The 21,527-nt window shown below is 53.9% G+C and overlaps 1 protein-coding gene across 1 annotated transcript in view; it reads right to left on the reverse strand.

Annotated features, from left to right (window-relative positions):
• SLC6A9 (solute carrier family 6 member 9) overlaps positions 1 to 21,148 on the reverse strand; it is a 134,720-nt gene extending 113,572 nt beyond the window's left edge. Inside the window, exon 1 of the mRNA XM_073645268.1 lies at positions 20,849 to 21,148. Coding sequence (XP_073501369.1) covers positions 20,849 to 20,977 — 129 coding nt within the window. The 5' untranslated portion in view covers positions 20,978 to 21,148. The remainder of the gene's footprint in view (positions 1 to 20,848) is intronic.
• Between the last annotated feature and the right edge of the window lie 379 nt (positions 21,149 to 21,527).

Consider the following 21,527-nt stretch of genomic DNA (forward strand, 5'->3'; position numbering starts at 1 on the left):
TACATACAAACGGAAAGAGTTATAGCCAGACACACAATGGCCGAGGATGAGAAGTGACCCCACTATTCCACCATATGGAGTGGGACGAATGGCGAGATCTGCGGACACTCGCAAAGGAAACGAGGCCGGTGGAGGTAGAGGACGGATGGACAGCCACTGGGGCCGGTGGAGGCAGAGGAAGGACGGCCACCGGGGCCGGTGGAGGCAGGGGACGGACGGCCACCGGGGCCGGTGGAGGCAGAGGACGGACCGCCACCGGGGCCGGTGGAGGCAGAGGACGGACCGCCACCGGGGCCGGAGGAGGCAGAGGACGGACCGCCACCGGGGCCGGAGGAGGCAGAGGACGGACCGCCACCGGGGCCGGTGGAGGCAGAGGACGGACCGCCACCGGGGCCGGTGGAGGCAGAGGACGGACCGCCACCGGGGCCGGTGGAGGCAGAGGACGGACGGCCACCAATGGAGGAGCAGCCATGTGAGCAGGACGCGGTCACGGAGCTACATGGATCCATGGCTGTTGAAGGATTGTGTAATGGACCGGACAGTGATATTTGCAGCCATTCTTCAGTTCTTTGCCTAGGTAACCGACCACCATGGCTGTGTAGCAGCAGTGGCCATAGTGAGCAGCGCTTACAAGCTGGTGTTCATTCAGCTGGTAAGGGTTCACATACCAGAGCAGGTAATGGAGAGGAGATTGTAATTCATGAGCAGCAAACGGTGTCAGACAAGTGTTCATCACTGCGCACTGTTCACACAGATGGTCTCAAGCGCAGGTGAGTACAACGTTCAACCCCAGAGGTGAAAAAGCCATTTACTTCAAATACACAAATCCATTAAGTATTGTACAAACATTTCCACTGACAGCGTAAAGGAATCAGCCGAAAAACGCCCCATAATATCGTACCGCAGCCTGGAGCACCATCACCAATCACTGACGCCGGACCGGGGGACCATGTCCATTCCCACTGCTGCTGAACCGCAGCCTGGAGCACCATCACCCATCACTGACGCCGGACCGGGGGGCCATGTCCATTCCCGCTGCTGCTGATACACAGCCTGGAGCACCATCACCCATCACTGACGCCGGATCGGGGGACCATGTCCATTCCCACTGCTGCTGAACCGCAGCCTGGAGCACCATCACCCATCACTGACGCCGGACCGGGGGACCATGTCCATTCCCACTGCTGCTGATCTGCAGCCTGGAGCACCATCACCCATCACTGACGCCGGATCGGGGGACCATGTCCATTCCCATTCCCACTGCTGCTGATCCGCAGCCTGGAGCACCATCACCCATCACTGACGCCGGACCGGGGGGCCATGTCCATTCCCACTGCTGCTGATCTGCAGCCTGGAGCACCATCACCCATCACTGACGCCGGACCGGGGGACCATGTCCATTCCCACTGCTGCTGAACCGCAGCCTGGAGCACCATCACCCATCACTGACGCCGGATCGGGGGGCCATGTCCATTCCCACTGCTGCTGATCTGCAGCCTGGAGCACCATCACCCATCACTGACGCCGGATCGGGGGACCATGTCCATTCCCACTGCTGCTGAACCGCAGCCTGGAGCACCATCACCCATCACTGACGCCGGATCGGGGGGCCATGTCCATTCCCACTGCTGCTGATCTGCAGCCTGGAGCACCATCACCCATCACTGACGCCGGATCGGGGGACCATGTCCATTCCCACTGCTGCTGAACCGCAGCCTGGAGCACCATCACCCATCACTGACGCCGGATCGGGGGGCCATGTCCATTCCCACTGCTGCTGATCTGCAGCCTGGAGCACCATCACCCATCACTGACGCCGGATCGGGGGACCATGTCCATTCCCACTGCTGCTGAACCGCAGCCTGGAGCACCATCACCCATCACTGACGCCGGACCGGGGGGCCATGTCCATTCCCACTGCTGCTGATCTGCAGCCTGGAGCACCATCACCCATCACTGACGCCGGACCGGGGGACCATGTCCATTCCCACTGCTGCTGATCTGCAGCCTGGAGCACCATCACCCATCACTGACGCCGGATCGGGGGACCATGTCCATTCCCATTCCCACTGCTGCTGATCCGCAGCCTGGAGCACCATCACCCATCACTGACGCCGGACCGGGGGGCCATGTCCAATCCCACTGCTGCTGATCTGCAGCCTGGAGCACCATCACCCATCACTGACGCCGGACCGGGGGACCATGTCCATTCCCACTGCTGCTGAACCGCAGCCTGGAGCACCATCACCCATCACTGACGCCGGATCGGGGGGCCATGTCCATTCCCACTGCTGCTGATCTGCAGCCTGGAGCACCATCACTGACGCCGGATCGGGGGACCATGTCCATTCCCACTGATGCTGAACCGCAGCCTGGAGCACCATCACCCATCACTGACGCCGGATCGGGGGACCATGTCCATTCCCACTGCTGCTGAACCGCAGCCTGGAGCACCATCACCCATCACTGACGCCGGATCGGGGGACCATGTCCATTCCCACTGCTGCTGAACCGCAGCCTGGAGCACCATCACCCATCACTGACGCCGGATCGGGGGACCATGTCCATTCCCACTGCTGCTGATCCGCGACCTGGAGTACCATCACCCATCTGTGACGCCGGATCGGGGGGCCATGTCCATTCCCACTGCTGCTGATCTGCAGCCTGGAGCACCATCACCCATCACTGACGCCGGATCGGGGGACCATGTCCATTCCCACTGCTGCTGAACCGCAGCCTGGAGCACCATCACCAATCACTGACGCCGGATCGGGGGACCATGTCCATTCCCACTGCTGCTGATCCGCAGCCTGGAGCACCATCACCCATCTGTGACGCCGGATCGGGGGGCCATGTCCATTCCCACTGCTGCTGATCTGCAGCCTGGAGCACCATCACCCATCACTGACGCCGGATCGGGGGACCATGTCCATTCCCACTGCTGCTGAACCGCAGCCTGGAGCATCATCACCCATCACTGACGCCGGATAGGGGGACCATGTCCATTCCCACTGCTGCTGATCCGCAGCCTGGAGCATCATCACCCATCACTGACGCCGGATCTGGGGACCATGTCCATTCCCACTGCTGCTGAACCGCAGCCTGGAGCACCATCACCCATCACTGACGCCGGATCGGGGGACCATGTCCATTCCCACTGCTGCTGATCCGCGACCTGGAGTACCATCACCCATCAGTGACGCCGGACCGGGGGACCATGTCCATTCCCACTGCTGCTGATCCGCAGCCTGGAGCACCATCACCCATCACTGACGCCGGACCGGGGGACCATGTCCATTCCCACTGCTGCTGATCCGCGACCTGGAGTACCATCACCCATCAGTGACGCCGGACTGGGGGACCATGTCCATTCCCACTGCTGCTGAACCGCAGCCTGGAGCACCATCACCCATCACTGACGCCGGACCGGGGGACCATGTCCATTCCCACTGCTGCTGAACCGCAGCCTGGAGCACCATCACCCATCACTGACGCCAGACCGGGGGACCATGTCCATTCCCGCTGCTGCTGATCCGCAGCCTGGAGCACCATCACTGATGCCGGACCGGGGGACCATGTCCATTCCCGCTGCTCCTTTTTGACGGACTAATCGTTGTACAATCGATCAGTCTCCATTTACATTACACAATTTTCAAAAGATCAAGGAGAATGTTTTCGCTGATATAAATGGTCTCATGCATGATTGTACACATCGTTCAGTCGCTCAGCTCATTCACAGTACACCATTATCGTGAATGATGGGTTAACGTCAAAATCTGAAGGAATATCAGCCGGTGTGAACGTGCCTTTAGCCGCTGACCAGGATGGCTGGAGTGGATGGCATCTGCTAATCACTGGCTTTAGTGCAGTGCATATGAGTTAAGCCCCTGTACACACTGGACTTGGACTGACTGTCCACATTAGATGGCTGCCAGCTGAACGATGCTGGCAGCCACGATAGATCGGCCATCAGCCATCCCTCCCGTACACAGAAGCGCTCGGCTGGTGACAAAGCCATGACTGATACATCGCCCGGCAGCTGATCTCCGAAAGACCAACGACCAGCAGTGCGAAATCTGACATCACCCATCAACATCTCCCCCAACCATCAGCTGACAGTGCTCCAGTGTGTATGGGAGCACTATTCACTCGCCGATATCGATGGGTTTGGCTGATGGTTTAATGTGTACGGAGGCGCTGAGCAACTGATTGTCGGGAAGGATATCCATCGAGCATGTCCGATTTTGGACTGCCAATCACCTGACATGTCTGTCCATAGCTTTCTCATAGAAAACACAGGAGCCTTCAATCAAACAAGCGCTCCAGTGTGTGGGAGAGACGACCGAGACGACTGCCGGCAGAGCGAGCGCTCCAGTGTGTGGGAGAGACGACCGAGACGACTGGCGGCAGAGCGAGCGCTCCAGTGTGTGGGAGAGACGGCTGAGACGACTGCCGGCAGAGCGAGTGCTCCAGTGTGTGGGAGAGACGACCGAGACGACTGGCGGCAGAGCGAGCGCTCCAGTGTGTGGGAGAAACGACCGAGACGACTGCCGGCAGAGCGAACACTCCAGTGTATAGGAGAGACGACCGAGACGACTGCCGGCAGAGCGAGCGCTCCAGTGTGTGGGAGAGACGACCGAGACGACTGCCGGCAGAGCGAGCGCTCCAGTGTGTGGGAGAAACGACCGAGACGACTGCCGGCAGAGCGAACGCTCCAGTGTATAGGAGAGACGACCGAGACGACTGCCGGCAGAGCGAGCGCTCCAGTGTGTGGGAGAGACGACCGAGACGACTGGCGGCAGAGCGAGCGCTCCAGTGTGTGGGAGAGACGACCGAGACGACTGGCGGCAGAGCGAGCGCTCCAGTGTGTGGGAGAGACGGCTGAGACGACTGCCGGCAGAGCGAGTGCTCCAGTGTGTGGGAGAGACGACCGAGACGACTGGCGGCAGAGCGAGCGCTCCAGTGTGTGGGAGAAACGACCGAGACGACTGCCGGCAGAGCGAACGCTCCAGTGTATAGGAGAGACGACCGAGACGACTGCCGGCAGAGCGAGCGCTCCAGTGTGTGGGAGAGACGACCGAGACGACTGCCGGCAGAGCGAGCGCTCCAGTGTGTGGGAGAAACGACCGAGACGACTGCCGGCAGAGCGAACGCTCCAGTGTATAGGAGAGACGACCGAGACGACTGCTGGCAGAGCGAGCGCTCCAGTGTGTGGGAGAGACGACCGAGACGACTGGCGGCAGAGCGAGCGCTCCAGTGTGTGGGAGAGACGACCGAGACGACTGCCGGCAGAGCGAACGCTCCAGTGTATAGGAGAGACGACCGAGACGACTGCCGGCAGAGCGAGCGCTCCAGTGTGTGGGAGAGACGACCGAGACGACTGCCGGCAGAGCGAGCGCTCCAGTGTGTGGGAGAGACGACCGAGACGACTGCCGGCAGAGCGAACGCTCCAGTGTATAGGAGAGACGACCGAGACGACTGCCGGCAGAGCGAGCGCTCCAGTGTGTGGGAGAGACGACCGAGACGACTGCCGGCAGAGCGAGTGCTCCAGTGTGTGGGAGAGACAACCGAGACGACTGCCGGCAGAGCGAGCGCTCCAGTGTGTGGGAGAGACGACCGAGACAACTGCCGGCAGAGCGAGCGCTCCAGTGTGTGGGAGAGACAACCGAGACGACTGCCGGCAGAGCGAGCGCTCCAGTGTGTGGGAGAGACGACCGAGACGACTGGCGGCAGAGCGAGCGCTCCAGTGTGTGGGAGAGACGGCTGAGACGACTGCCGGCAGAGCGAGCGCTCCAGTGTGTGGGAGAGACGACCGAGACGACTGGCGGCAGAGCGAGCGCTCCAGTGTGTGGGAGAAACGACCGAGACGACTGCCGGCAGAGCGAACGCTCCAGTGTATAGGAGAGACGACCGAGACGACTGCCGGCAGAGCGAGCGCTCCAGTGTGTGGGAGAGACGACCGAGACGACTGCCGGCAGAGCGAGCGCTCCAGTGTGTGGGAGAAACGACCGAGACGACTGCCGGCAGAGCGAACGCTCCAGTGTATAGGAGAGACGACCGAGACGACTGCCGGCAGAGCGAGCGCTCCAGTGTGTGGGAGAGACGACCGAGACGACTGGCGGCAGAGCGAGCGCTCCAGTGTGTGGGAGAGACGACCGAGACGACTGCCGGCAGAGCGAACGCTCCAGTGTATAGGAGAGACGACCGAGACGACTGCCGGCAGAGCGAGCGCTCCAGTGTGTGGGAGAGACGACCGAGACGACTGCCGGCAGAGCGAGCGCTCCAGTGTGTGGGAGAGACGACCGAGACGACTGCCAGCAGAGCGAACGCTCCAGTGTATAGGAGAGACGACCGAGACGACTGCCGGCAGAGCGAGCGCTCCAGTGTGTGGGAGAGACGACCGAGACGACTGCCGGCAGAGCGAGTGCTCCAGTGTGTGGGAGAGACAACCGAGACGACTGCCGGCAGAGCGAGCGCTCCAGTGTGTGGGAGAGACGACCGAGACAACTGCCGGCAGAGCGAGCGCTCCAGTGTGTGGGAGAGACAACCGAGACGACTGCCGGCAGAGCGAGCGCTCCAGTGTGTGGGAGAGACGACCGAGATGACTGCCGGAAGAGCGAGCGCTCAAGTGTGTGGGAGAGACGACTGCGGGCAGAGCGAGCGCTCCAGTGTGTGGGAGAGACAACCGAGACGACTGCCGGCAGAGCGAGCACTCCAGTGTGTGGGAGACACAACTGCCGGCAGAGCGAGCGCTCCAGTGTGTGGGAAAGACGACCGAGACGACTGCCGGCAGAGCGAGCACTCCAGTGTGTGGGAGACACAACTGCCGGCAGAGCGAGCGCTCCAGTGTGTGGGAAAGACGACCGAGACGACTGCCGGCAGAGCGAGCGCTCCAGTGTGTGGGAGAGACAACCGAGACGACTGCCGGAAGAGCGAGCGCTCAAGTGTGTGGGAGAGACGACTGCGGGCAGAGCGAGCGCTCCAGTGTGTGGGAGAGACGACAGAGACGACTGCCGGCAGAGCGAGCGCTCCAGTGTGTGGGAGAGACGACCGAGACGACTGCCGGCAGAGCGAGCGCTCCAGTGTGTGGGAGAGACAACCGAGACGACTGCCGGCAGAGCGAGCGCTCCAGTGTGTGGGAAAGACGACCGAGACAACTGCCGGCAGAGCGAGCGCTCCAGTGTGTGGGAGAGACAACCGAGACGACTGCCGGCAGAGCGAGCGCTCCAGTGTGTGGGAGAGACGACCGAGATGACTGCCGGAAGAGCGAGCGCTCCAGTGTGTGGGAGAGACGACTGCGGGCAGAGCGAGCGCTCCAGTGTGTGGGAGAGACGACCGAGACGACTGCCAGCAGAGCGAGCGCTCCAGTGTGTGGGAGAGACGGCCGAGACGACTGCCGGCAGAGCGAGCGCTCCAGTGTGTGGGAGAGACGACAGCCGGCAGAGCGAGCGCTCCAGTGTGTGGGAGAGACGACTGCCGGCAGAGCGAGCGCTCCAGTGTGTGGGAGAGACGACCGAGACGACTGCCAGCAGAGCGAGCGCTCCAGTGTGTGGGAGAGACGGCCGAGACGACTGCCGGCAGAGCGAGCGCTCCAGTGTGTGGGAGAGACGACCGAGACAACTTCCGGCAGAGCGAGCGCTCCAGTGTGTGGGAGAGACAACCGAGACGACTGCCGGCAGAGCGAGCACTCCAGTGTGTGGGAGAGACAACCGAGACGACTGCCGGCAGAGCGAGCGCTCCAGTGTGTGGGAGAGACAACCGAGACGACTGCCGGCAGAGCGAGCGCTCCAGTGTGTGGGAGAGACGGCCGAGACGACTGCCGGCAGAGCGAGCGCTCCAGTGTGTGGGAGAGACGGCCGAGACGACTGCCGGCAGAGCGAGCGCTGCAGTGTGTGGGAGAGACAACCGAGACGACTGCCGGCAGAGCGAGCGCTCCAGTGTGTGGGAGAGACGACAGATACTACTGCCGGCAGAGAGAGCGCTCCAGTGTGTGGGAGAGACGGCCGAGACGACTGCCGGCAGAGCGAGCGCTCCAGTGTGTGGGAGAGACGGCCGAGACGACTGCAGGCAGAGACGACTGCTGGCAGACCGAGCGCTGGAAGGAAGCTAGTACTCTGCACATCCTGAGCCTCCTGGTTCATTAATAAAATGTATGGTCTGCTGTGAAAACTGAGGACTTTGCCCGCTCAACCTTTCCTTTAGTTCATGCACCTGGACATCTGCACAGACGTAAAAAACGATCCATAAAACCTCTAATCCGGTTGTTAGTCTTCAGCATTTGCTTTATTGGGGGTGCGGGTGGAGATGCTGTGCCCGGGATATGCCACAGCCCTAGGGTATTTAAAGAGTCGGACATTGGCAGCGATGGCTGCAGGAAGTGTGAAGCCGCGCGACGCACTCAGATGTCCTCCTCATTCACAATCACTCAGCCTGAAATAACCACATTACAAGCTTCCAATACCATCGAGGCAGCCAGGAACACGTCTTCCACCCCCTCTATGTCCCCGGCACAAAGACCCCAAACCCATCTCACTGCCGACATCCCAAACCCATTATTATCTGCACATGACAATTCATTTACCGCAAATATCATTACTGTCCATGGATTACAGTTACAACCAGCCAAGAAGCAGAGATCAGGACCCAGGGATCCCAGGATCCACTGCCATCAACCAGTCCGTCCACACTACATAGTCACTTGGCACATACATTACTGATCCTGAGTTACCTCCTGTATTATACTCCAGAGCTGTACTCACTATTCTGCTGGTGCAGTCACTGTGTACATACATTACATTACTGATCCTGAGTTACCTCCTGTATTATACTCCAGAGCTGTACTCACTATTCTGCTAGTGCAGTCACTGTGTACATACATTACATTACTGATCCTGAGTTACATCCTGTATTATACTCCAGAGCTGCACTCACTATTCTGCTGGTGCAGTCACTGTGTACATACATTACTGATCCTGAGTTACATCCTGTATTATACCCCAGAGCTGCGCTCACTATTCTGCTAGTGCAGTCACTGTGTACATACATTACATTACTGATCCTGAGTTACATCCTGTATTATACCCCAGAGCTGCACTCACTATTCTGCTGGTGCAGTCACTGTGTACATACATTACATTACTGATCCTGAGTTACATCCTGTATTATCCTCCAGAGCTGCACTCACTATTCTGCTGGTGCAGTCACTGTGTACATACATTACATTACTGATCCTGAGTTACATCCTGTATTATATTCCACAGCTGCACTCACTATTCTGCTGGTGCAGTCACTGTGTACATACATTATAATACTGATCCTGAGTTACCTCCTGTATTATCCTCCAGAGCTGCACTCACTATTCTGCTGGTGCAGTCACTGTGTACATACATTACATTACTGATCCTGAGTTACATCCTGTATTATACCCCAGAGCTGCACTCACTATTCTGCTGGTGGAGTCACTGTGTACATACATTACATTACTGATCCGGAGTTACCTCCTGTATTATACTCCAGAGCTGCACTCACTATTCTGCTGGTGCAGTCACTGTGTACATACATTACATTACTGATCCTGAGTTACATCCTGTATTATACTCCAGAGCTGCACTCACTATTCTGCTGGTACAGTCACTGTGTACATACATTACATTACTAATCCTGAGTTACATCCTGTATTATACTCCAGAGCTGCACTCACTATTCTGCTGGTGCAGTCACTGTATACATACATTACATTACTGATCCTGAGTTACATCCTGTATTATACCCCAGAGCTGCGCTCACTATTCTGCTGGTGCAGTCACTCTGTACATACATTACATTACTGATCCTGAGTTACATCCTGTATTATACTCCAGAGCTGCACTCACTATTCTGCTGGTGCAGTCACTGTGTACATACATTACTGATCCTGAGTTACATCCTGTATTATACTCCAGAGCTGCACTCACTATTCTGCTAGTGCAGTCACTGTGTACATACATTACATTACTGATCCTGAGTTACATCCTGTATTATACCCCAGAGCTGCACTCACTATTCTGCTGGTGCAGTCACTGTGTACATACATTACATTACTGATCCTGAGTTACCTCCTGTATTATACTCCAGAGCTGCACTCACTATTCTGCTGGTGCAGTCACTGTATACATACATTACATTACTGATCCTGAGTTACATCCTGTATTATACCCCAGAGCTGCGCTCACTATTCTGCTGGTGCAGTCACTCTGTACATACATTACATTACTGATCCTGAGTTACATCCTGTATTATACTCCAGAGCTGCACTCACTATTCTGCTGGTGCAGTCACTGTGTACATACATTACTGATCCTGAGTTACATCCTGTATTATACTCCAGAGCTGCACTCACTATTCTGCTAGTGCAGTCACTGTGTACATACATTACATTACTGATCCTGAGTTACATCCTGTATTATACCCCAGAGCTGCACTCACTATTCTGCTGGTGCAGTCACTGTGTACATACATTACATTACTGATCCTGAGTTACATCCTGTATTATCCTCCAGAGCTGCACTCACTATTCTGCTGGTGCAGTCACTGTGTACATACATTACATTACTGATCCTGAGTTACATCCTGTATTATATTCCACAGCTGCACTCACTATTCTGCTGGTGCAGTCACTGTGTACATACATTATAATACTGATCCTGAGTTACCTCCTGTATTATCCTCCAGAGCTGCACTCACTATTCTGCTGGTGCAGTCACTGTGTACATACATTACATTACTGATCCTGAGTTACATCCTGTATTATACCCCAGAGCTGCACTCACTATTCTGCTGGTGGAGTCACTGTGTACATACATTACATTACTGATCCGGAGTTACCTCCTGTATTATACTCCAGAGCTGCACTCACTATTCTGCTGGTACAGTCACTGTGTACATACATTACATTACTAATCCTGAGTTACATCCTGTATTATACTCCAGAGCTGCACTCACTATTCTGCTGGTGCAGTCACTGTATACATACATTACATTACTGATCCTGAGTTACATCCTGTATTATACCCCAGAGCTGCGCTCACTATTCTGCTGGTGCAGTCACTCTGTACATACATTACATTACTGATCCTGAGTTACATCCTGTATTATACTCCAGAGCTGCACTCACTATTCTGCTGGTGCAGTCACTGTGTACATACATTACTGATCCTGAGTTACATCCTGTATTATACTCCAGAGCTGCACTCACTATTCTGCTAGTGCAGTCACTGTGTACATACATTACATTACTGATCCTGAGTTACATCCTGTATTATACCCCAGAGCTGCACTCACTATTCTGCTGGTGCAGTCACTGTGTACATACATTACATTACTGATCCTGAGTTACATCCTGTATTATCCTCCAGAGCTGCACTCACTATTCTGCTGGTGCAGTCACTGTGTACATACATTACATTACTGATCCTGAGTTACATCCTGTATTATATTCCACAGCTGCACTCACTATTCTGCTGGTGCAGTCACTGTGTACATACATTATAATACTGATCCTGAGTTACCTCCTGTATTATCCTCCAGAGCTGCACTCACTATTCTGCTGGTGCAGTCACTGTGTACATACATTACATTACTGATCCTGAGTTACATCCTGTATTATACCCCAGAGCTGCACTCACTATTCTGCTGGTGGAGTCACTGTGTACATACATTACATTACTGATCCGGAGTTACCTCCTGTATTATACTCCAGAGCTGCACTCACTATTCTGCTGGTACAGTCACTGTGTACATACATTACATTACTAATCCTGAGTTACATCCTGTATTATACTCCAGAGCTGCACTCACTATTCTGCTGGTGCAGTCACTGTGTACATACATTACATTACTGATCCTGAGTTACCTCCTGTATTATACTCCAGAGCTGCACTCACTATTCTGCTGGTGCAGTCACTGTGTACATACATTACATTACTGATCCTGAGTTACATCCTGTATTATATTCCACAGCTGCACTCACTATTCTGCTGGTGCAGTCACTGTGTACATACATTATAATACTGATCCTGAGTTACCTCCTGTATTATCCTCCAGAGCTGCACTCACTATTCTGCTGGTGCAGTCACTGTGTACATACATTACATTACTGATCCTGAGTTACATCCTGTATTATACTCCAGAGCTGCACTCACTATTCTGCTGGTGCAGTCACTGTGTACATACATTATAATACTGATCCTGAGTTACCTCCTGTATTATCCTCCAGAGCTGCACTCACTATTCTGCTGGTGCAGTCACTGTGTACATACATTACATTACTGATCCTGAGTTACATCCTGTATTATACCCCAGAGCTGCACTCACTATTCTGCTGGTGGAGTCACTGTGTACATACATTACATTACTGATCCGGAGTTACCTCCTGTATTATACTCCAGAGCTGCACTCACTATTCTGCTGGTACAGTCACTGTGTACATACATTACATTACTAATCCTGAGTTACATCCTGTATTATACTCCAGAGCTGCACTCACTATTCTGCTGGTGCAGTCACTGTGTACATACATTACATTACTGATCCTGAGTTACATCCTGTATTATACTCCAGAGCTGCACTCACTATTCTGCTGGTGCAGTCACTGTGCACATACATTACATTACTGATCCTGAGTTACGTCCTGTATTATACTCCAGAGCTGCACTCACTATTCTGCTGGTGCAGTCACTGTGTACATACATTACATTACTGAGCCTGAGTTACCTCCTGTATTATACTCCAGAGCTGCACTCACTATTCTGCTGGTGCAGTCACTGTGTAAATACATTACTGATCCTGAGTTACCTCCTGTATTATGCTCCAGAGCTGCACTCACTATTCTGCTGGTGCAGTCACTGTGTACATACATTACATTACTGATCCTGAGTTACCTCCTGTATTATACCCCAGAGCTGCACTCACTATTCTGCTGGTGCAGTCACTGTGTACATACATTACATTACTGACCCTGAGTTACCTCCTGTATTATACTCCAGAGCTGCACTCACTATTCTGCTGGTGCAGTCACTGTGTACATACATTACATTACTGATCCTGAGTTACCTCCTGTATTATACTCCAGAGCTGCACTCACTATTCTGCTGGTGCAGTCACTGTGTACATACATTACATTACTGATCCTGAGTTACCTCCTGTATTATACTCCAGAGCTGCACTCACTATTCTGCTGGTGCAGTCACTGTGTACATACATTACTGATCCTGGGTTACCTCCTGTATTATACCCCAGAGCTGCACTCATTATTCTGCTGGTGCAGTCACTGTGCACATACATTACATTACTGATCCTGAGTTACCTCCTGTATTATACTCCAGAGCTGCACTCACTATTCTGCTGGTGCAGTCACTGTGTACATACATTACATTACTGAGCCTGAGTTACCTCCTGTATTATACTCCAGAGCTGCACTCACTATTCTGCTGGTGCAGTCACTGTGTACATACATTACTGATCCTGAGTTACCTCCTGTATTATACTCCAGAGCTGCACTCACTATTCTGCTGGTGCAGTCACTGTGTACATACATTACATTACTGATCCTGAGTTACCTCCTGTATTATACCCCAGAGCTGCACTCACTATTCTGCTGGTGCAGTCACTGTGTACATACATTACATTACTGACCCTGAGTTACCTCCTGTATTATACTCCAGAGCTGCACTCCCTATTCTGCTGGTGCAGTCACTGTGTACATACATTACATTACTGATCCTGAGTTACCTCCTGTATTATACTCCAGAGCTGCACTCACTATTCTGCTGGTGCAGTCACTGTGTACATACATTACATTACTGATCCTGAGTTACCTCCTGTATTATACTCCAGAGCTGCACTCACTATTCTGCTGGTGCAGTCACTGTGTACATACATTACATTACTGATCCTGAGTTACCTCCTGTATTATACTCCAGAGCTGCACTCACTATTCTGCTGGTGCAGTCACTGTGCACATACATTACATTACTGATCCTGAGTTACCTCCTGTATTATACTCCAGAGCTGCACTCACTATTCTGCTGGTGCAGTCACTGTGTACATACATTACATTACTGAGCCTGAGTTACCTCCTGTATTATACTCCAGAGCTGCACTCACTATTCTGCTGGTGCAGTCACTGTGTACATACATTACATTACTGAGCCTGAGTTACCTCCTGTATTATACTCCAGAGCTGCACTCACTATTCTGCTGGTGCAGTCACTGTGTACATACATTACATTACTGATCCTGAGTTACCTCCTGTATTATACTCCAGAGCTGCACTCACTATTCTGCTGGTGCAGTCACTGTGTACATACATTACATTACTGATCCTGAGTTACCTCCTGTATTATACTCCAGAGCTGCACTCACTATTCTGCTGGTCCAGCCGCTCCCTCTCTCCTCACACACATATTATACATATATGCACAATAATAACTATCTACACCATGACATCTGGTCCGGTCACCAAACAAAAAATAACAATATAATAAACAATAACCGACAAATTATACACAAACTAATATATACAATCTTTTCTTTTTTTTAATAAATAAAATAAATACTAACTATACAAATATATACAAGACAAAACAAAACCCCCCACACTGGAGCCCACCAGTCCCTCCCCGGCACTGACCTGAGAGCTGGTCCTGCGTCTCATGCCTCAGTCCAACGTCCATAGGCCAGATCAGGCAGTGCCAGTTTTTCCCCCAAATATCCAGTGTCCCACAAGATGAACCCACCTCCCCCCTTTTCCCTCCACCCAACCTAACACCTACACCCAAACCCATATATACAATATATACAGAAACAAACAATACAATAACCACAACTGACAAAGCCCAAGTTCAGCACCTGCAGCCCTACATCACTGTCTACTGATCAATAAAACAAAAATCTATGGTGTCAGCAGCAGCCCACCACCAGGAGAGGAGATGACCAGACTAGGGCACACTAAAAGAAAAGCCCCTCCAGAGGAGAGCGGCCCTCCGTGTACCCAGTCTCTCATACTCCAGAGAACGCACCTTCACCAGGTCACCGAGTATGGTCCTAAACACATCGTCCACTGGGAGGATTTTCCGCTGCGTCGATACTAAGCACCGTGCGTTCCACGTGTGATACCTAACCACTGCGCTAACTAGAAATAAGGTGCAGCGGTCCCGACCACCCAGGTCCCCGAATGCTCCATAGGCCCATTCCGCATAAGAGAGACCGGTCAGCCGGGGCCAGCCAATGGAGGCGCCCACCCTGTTGTACACCTCTGTGTTAAAGGGACAACGAAGCAGGAAGTGGTCCATGCTTTCAAGCATGGTACCACAATGCTCCCGAGGACAGTTCCTGTCCTCAGAGCTCCTACACTTCAGATTGTCCCTCACACACAGTTTCAAATGGAAGCAGCGCCAAGCCAAGTCCCAAACCTTCGAGGGGATCCTGATAGAATTCAAAAGATGCAGACCCACCCCAAGATCCCGACTTGGGCAATCCCTGAGCGCCAGAGGCCTCTGAAAATGGGTCAACAGAACCCTTTTGTCAAGGAGCTTCCTTGGCAGAGTCCTGACCTCCCACATTCCCAAACCCCACCGGCGAATTACCTTCAGAACCACGGTAGCGTAAGCCGGGAGATGTCCATGCGGTGTGCGGAGATCCTTCACTTGCCCTCCTGTCTCCCGTTCCTGGAAGAAAGGCTGAAACCATCCCTTACAGGAGAATACCCACGGAGGAGCCCTCTCTTTCCAGAGGTTTGCAATATTGATCTTAATGAAGGTATTCACAAGGAATACCACAGGGTTGACCATACACAACCCTCCTAGTCTCCTCGTACGGTAAGTAACCTCCCTCTTGACCAGGTTCAGTCTATTCCCCCATAACAGTTGAAAGAACAAGCTGTAGACCCGAGTCCAGAGAGGCTCTGGCAAGATGCACACACTGCCCAGATAGATCAGCAAAGGGAGCAGGTAAGTTTTGATCAGGTTTACCCTTTCCCTTAGGGTCAAAGACCAACCCTTCCATTGGTTCACCTTCTGAGTGGCGATCTCTAGCCTGCTGTCCCAGTTTTGTTTGGGGTAATCCCCCTGGCCAAATTCGATGCCAAGAACTTTTGCAGAGACTTTGGGTTCTGGAAGGGTGTCCGGGAGATCAAAACCAGGATCTCCTCCTCCCAGCCAGAGACTCTCACACTTATCCCGGTTGATCTTAGACCCGGATGCCTCCGAGTAGCGATTTACCTCTGACATCAGCCATTCTGCCTCCCCATCAGAGGAAACAAAAACGGTGACGTCATCGGCATACGCCACCACTCTCAGAGTGGCTTCCGGTGCTGCCCGGTCCATCCCGATCCCAGCTAACGGTCCACGCTCCACCCTCCTAAGAAGTGGGTCAATCGAAAACGCGTACAGTAGCGGGCTCAAGGGACAACCCTGGCGAACACCACACCCAACCTCAAAAGAGCTGCCAATCCAACCGTTCACAAGCGGGAAACTCTCTGCCCCAGCGTACAAGGTCTTAAGCCAATCAACAAACCCCCCCGGCAGGCCATACCTCAGAAGGACAGACCAGAGGTACTCATGATTAACCCGATCAAACGCTTTTGCCTGGTCCAATGACAGCATGTACCCCTTCCAGTGGCCAGCCCTACCCTGCTCCACCGCCTCTCGGACACAGAGTACAGCACTAATTGTACTGCGGCCCGGAACAGAGCAATGCTGGGCCCCCGAAAGGAGCTGGGGTGCAAATTTCACCAGCCGATTAAACAGCATCTTTGCCAAAACCTTCCTGTCTGCATTGAGAAGCGCTATGGGACGCCAATTCTCAATGCAAGATGGGTCCTTACCCTTTGACAAGATGATCAGGGCAGACCTCCTCATTGACTTTGGCAGAGTGCCCGAGGAAAGACACTCATTGAATACCTCAGTCAAGAGGGGAACCAAGGCGTCCTTAAAGGTCTTATAGAATTCAGATGTTAAGCCATCCGGACCGGGAGATTTCTTCAGGGCAAGCCATTCAATCGCCAACTTAACTTCCTCTTCCCTGATCATCTCTGTCAAAACGCCAAGAGAGGGGTCTACCCCTGGTTCGGGGACGGCTTCAGCCAGAAAAGCCGACATCTCATCCCAATCCAGATCCCTCTTCCCCAAGAGGTGCGACTAGAAGGATCTGACGACCTCCAGGATCCCCGATCTGGATCTTTTCAGGGACCCCGCAGTGTCAACCAGTCCTGCAACAACTTTACTATTCACTGACATCTTGCAGTTTCTGTAAGGGTCGGGCGAGCGGTACTTCCCGTAATCCCTCTCAAAAACCAAAGATGCGTGTCTATCATACTGACACCTCATTAGCAAAGATTTCACTCTGGAGATCTCCTCGCGGCTACCTCCAGTTGAGACAAGATGCTCGAGTTTCCTCCTCAGGCCCTGATACAGGTGATACCTGTCCAGGCTCCTAAGGCTCGAGAGCTGGCGGAAGAATCTCGCCACCCTTTTCTTGAACATCTCCCACCACTCTGACTTACTACTACAAAGATCCAGTAAGGGTACCTGGCTCTGAAGAAAATCCTCAAAAGACTGTCTTATCTCGGCTTCTTCCAAGAGAGACGAATTGAGCCTCCAAAAGCCTCTTCCCATCTGGGGGGTCTCTGTAACATTCAGGGAAAACAAAATCAAACAGTGATCGGAGAACTCCACCTCAACAACAGATACTGCTGAAGAGACGGCTTCCTCCTTTAAATAAAACCTGTCTATCCTGGACCTACAGTTACCTCTATGATAGGTGAACCCCTCGTGGCCTGGGGTGTGCCGGATGTGGACATCCACCAGGCAAGCCTCACTAGCTATACTATTAAGGGCGACGCTATCATAAGTCAGCTTGTCTCTGGAACCTCCTCTATCCCGGGGCCTCGTGACAGTGTTGAAGTCCCCTCCAAAGACGACCTGCCGACTCGTAAAAAGGTAGGGCTTGATCCTCGTAAAGAGACACTTCCGGTCCCACTTAGATTGGGGACCATAAATGTTAATGAGCCGAAGCTCCTGTCCCTTCATGAGGACATCTAATATCAGGCACCTCCCGATTTCTAACTCAATAACCCGTCGGCATTCTACTGGTAAGGTAAAAAGGACCGCCACTCCGCTATACGGCTTGGCCGCAAGAGACCAATAGGAGGGCCCGAGTCTCCACTCCCTCTTAGCTATAAACACCTCTGCCATATTTGGCAGCCTGGTCTCTTGCAAAAAGAAAATGTCAGCTTCAACCCGGCTGAGAAAATCAAAGGCCGCAAATCTAGCCATATTTGAATTAATGCTGGCGACATTAATGGAAGCCAGCGTCAACGGAGTGGGTACCGCCATCATTGGTGATTGAGTTAGATGGCTTTCTTCTTCCCACTCCCCTTACCCTCTGCCTCAGAGGAGGAATCCTTCCCCCTCTTTAATGACACAGAGGTGTCCATTCCCACATTTTTCCTTCTTTTCTCGTCCTCGGCTCCGGACTCTGGGCCAGTCCCTCCCCCCAAGGACCCTGCATCCCCAGGAGAAGGAGACTCGGCGCCCCCTGTAAGCTCCGCTGAAGCCGGAACCTCACCCTCGGCCTCCTCCTCAGAGGAAGAGATGTTATCAAGGGCTTGGAACCGGTTAGAAAGACCAACCAGAGGGGAGTCAGTTTTACCTTCCTTAGGTACCTTGGTCAGAGCGGGAGAAGATGTTTTATCTCCCTTCTTTTTCTTCTTTTTGGTGCCGAGCTTACGCTTGTTCTCTAGCCACCGCTTATTATCCTCATCCATACTTTCATAATGGGAGGATTCTGAGGCAGAGGCGGTTTCCTCCCTGTGGATCCTCCTGACCTCCTCATCCAACTCATCATCCCTCGGAGCCTCAGCAGCAAGACTGGCATCCAGGACAGGGGCTGCCCCGGTAGTCTGGGGCTCGCCCCGCTCCCTCTCCTGTCTGCGCTTGTCTAGACGCCTCAGCTGGGCAGGCGTCTTTTTATTGCTTTTCTTCCTTGGCCCCTCAGCTCCCCCACCCCTGCTAGTCCCCTCTCCAGCAGAATCGGCCTCACGGCTTACTCCCACCGGGGTCTCGACTGCATTAGCAAAGGAGCGAGGACAATGGCTGAATGGGTGACCTAACTCACCACACAGGTGGCACCTAATCTCCACACAAGAGGCAGCAAGATGGCCGACACCCCCACACAACGCGCATTTCTGCACGGTGCAGTTTGCACTGAAGTGTGTGGGGTCGCCGCACCTGTGACAGAGCTTCGGTTGCCCCTGGTAGAAGACCAGGATACGATCCCTACCCAGGAAGGCAGACGATGGAATGTGGGCAACCGTACCACCTGAACGCTTAAGTTTTACCATAAACGTCCAGGCCCCTGACCAGATACCAAACTCGCCGCGGTTTTTCTTTGGCATCTTCACCACCTCTCCATACCGACCAAGCCACGTCATGATGTCATAGCAAGAAAGCGACTCGTTACGAGTCATTACGGTCACTTTCTTGATCTGGTTTTGGCGAGACACTGCCTGAACGGCAAAGTCTCGCCAGCCGGGCTCATTTTTTGCCAGCTCATAATTCGCCCAGAAGAGCTCAAGCCCCTCCGGCCGAACAAAGCTGATATCAAACTCAGGCGTGGAATAGGGATGTATCAAGGCGTAGATGTCAATCGCCTTGAAGCCCATCCTCAGCAGGAGCTCCACAACTTTAGACCTTGGAGGACATGCATCACTGCCCCTCCACCGAAGACGGACCACATTCCTACGCACACTGCCTGGCCCGGCTGTTGGGAGGGACCACACTGTATCCCCCCCCTGTTTGCTCTCGGAAGGCCCCGAGGCCATGCCTCTCTATCCAGAAGGATAGATCAACCTCTCGACCCTCTACCATTAGTGATCTCTCCCCCTTCTTTAGAGCCTCCAGAAGGCGCCGTTGCAACATGCCGTCCCCAAAGCCCGGAGACAAGGAGGATGCCCTATTTGCCCCGGAGGTGACACTGGCATAACTCTGGACAGGTGTTGCCACCCCCGGGGGGGCAACCGGACCAGTGACCACATCAGCCCGAACAGCAACACCATTACCCACCTCCATCTCACCCTCCACCAAACCAGCAACCACACCACTAGACAATGAATTAGCCTCATTCACCCCCACCACCACATTCATTCCTGCTGGACCAGTAACAATGGCGGATGACATTTTGACCTCTGCATCAGGCACAGGGGCTCAGTCACCTCCATAGAACTGGAGGCGACCTCACCCCCGGTCTTATGTGTGCCCTCCACATCATTGGTCGGTAATTTCCGCTGTTTGGCATTCGGAATAATGTGCCGCTGATCTTTAGATGCTGTTAGGCGCCGCTGATCTTTAGCATCAGGATCTTCCGGACCAGCGACGCCAACACAAAATAGCACTTTCGTGGGAGGACCGGAACGCTCAGCCCCGACAGCCCCCTCACACTGCCGCCGCTTCTCAACTAAGTGATCAGCGGCAACAGCATTCAGAGGTGCCGAGGCTACCGGAGCTGCCCCCGACACCGGGCCGCTCCCCCCTCCCACTGAGGAGCGCAACACAGCATCGTGGCCTGATGGAACGCCCGCCGCCGGGCCGCCCTCACTGTCCAGCCTCTCAGCTGATGCACCTCCTGCTACGTCCCCGCTACTACAAGCAGAGACGGAGCTCTGCGCCTCACTACCGCGCTCTGTAATCTCCCCGCGCCTTTGCACCGGATCCACAGCAGAACCCGGGCTGGGCTGGGCAACGGGGCTTATACAGCGAGCTGAGCCTGCCGCCGACTCAGGGGGTACAGGGAGGGGGGCATATACGTATCTTACCGCTTCCTGCAGCTTTGGCTTGGTCTTCTTTGCCTTTTTGTGGCCCCCAGGTGCTTCTTCTGGTAGATCGTCACCAAGATGGAAGTTTTGGAGGCACACTGGGGACTCCAGGAGCTTAATCTCCGCCATTAGCGCCCCTCCCTGGCCGCTGCTGTCACTGTCCTCCCCAGAGCCGGCAGAACTGCGACCGGATGTCACTGTCGCCTGTCCTGTAGGGAGCTCGCTGCACGTGGCCTGCGGGTGACTTTGCAGGCTGCCAGGTGGGGCTTCCTGCTGGTCATCATCACTCTCATCATCCACCTGGCTCTCAGGCTGCAGCCCCATCTGCCTTTGCTCTCTGGTATCAGCCATTTCTCTAAAGCGGTCTTCATTTATTAGTTTTTCTTTGAAATGACCACTCTGCTCTCTGATGGTGGCTTTCCTAAGTTCCAGCAGGTGAATCTCGCTGGTCAGTCGCTTTACCTCGGCCTGGAGTTTAGCCTTGCTCTGTTTGGAGACCCCCGCAGCTTTGGCGCTTGTGCAGCGCAGCTCCTCCCGGAGCCTCCTGATGAGCTTACTGGCATCTTCATACTCACGGAGGCGGATCATGACCCGGGAGACATAGGTGGACACAGACTCCCGGGGTCCCTGCAGCGCCCAACCCCCCTCAGGGAGGTCAGCCTCACCTCCGTGAGCACTC

Source organism: Phyllobates terribilis, unplaced genomic scaffold (genome assembly GCF_046119375.1).
Source record: "Phyllobates terribilis strain yellow unplaced genomic scaffold, ASM4611937v1 Scaffold_8__6_contigs__length_399053987, whole genome shotgun sequence".
NCBI classification, from domain to species: domain Eukaryota; kingdom Metazoa; phylum Chordata; class Amphibia; order Anura; family Dendrobatidae; genus Phyllobates; species Phyllobates terribilis.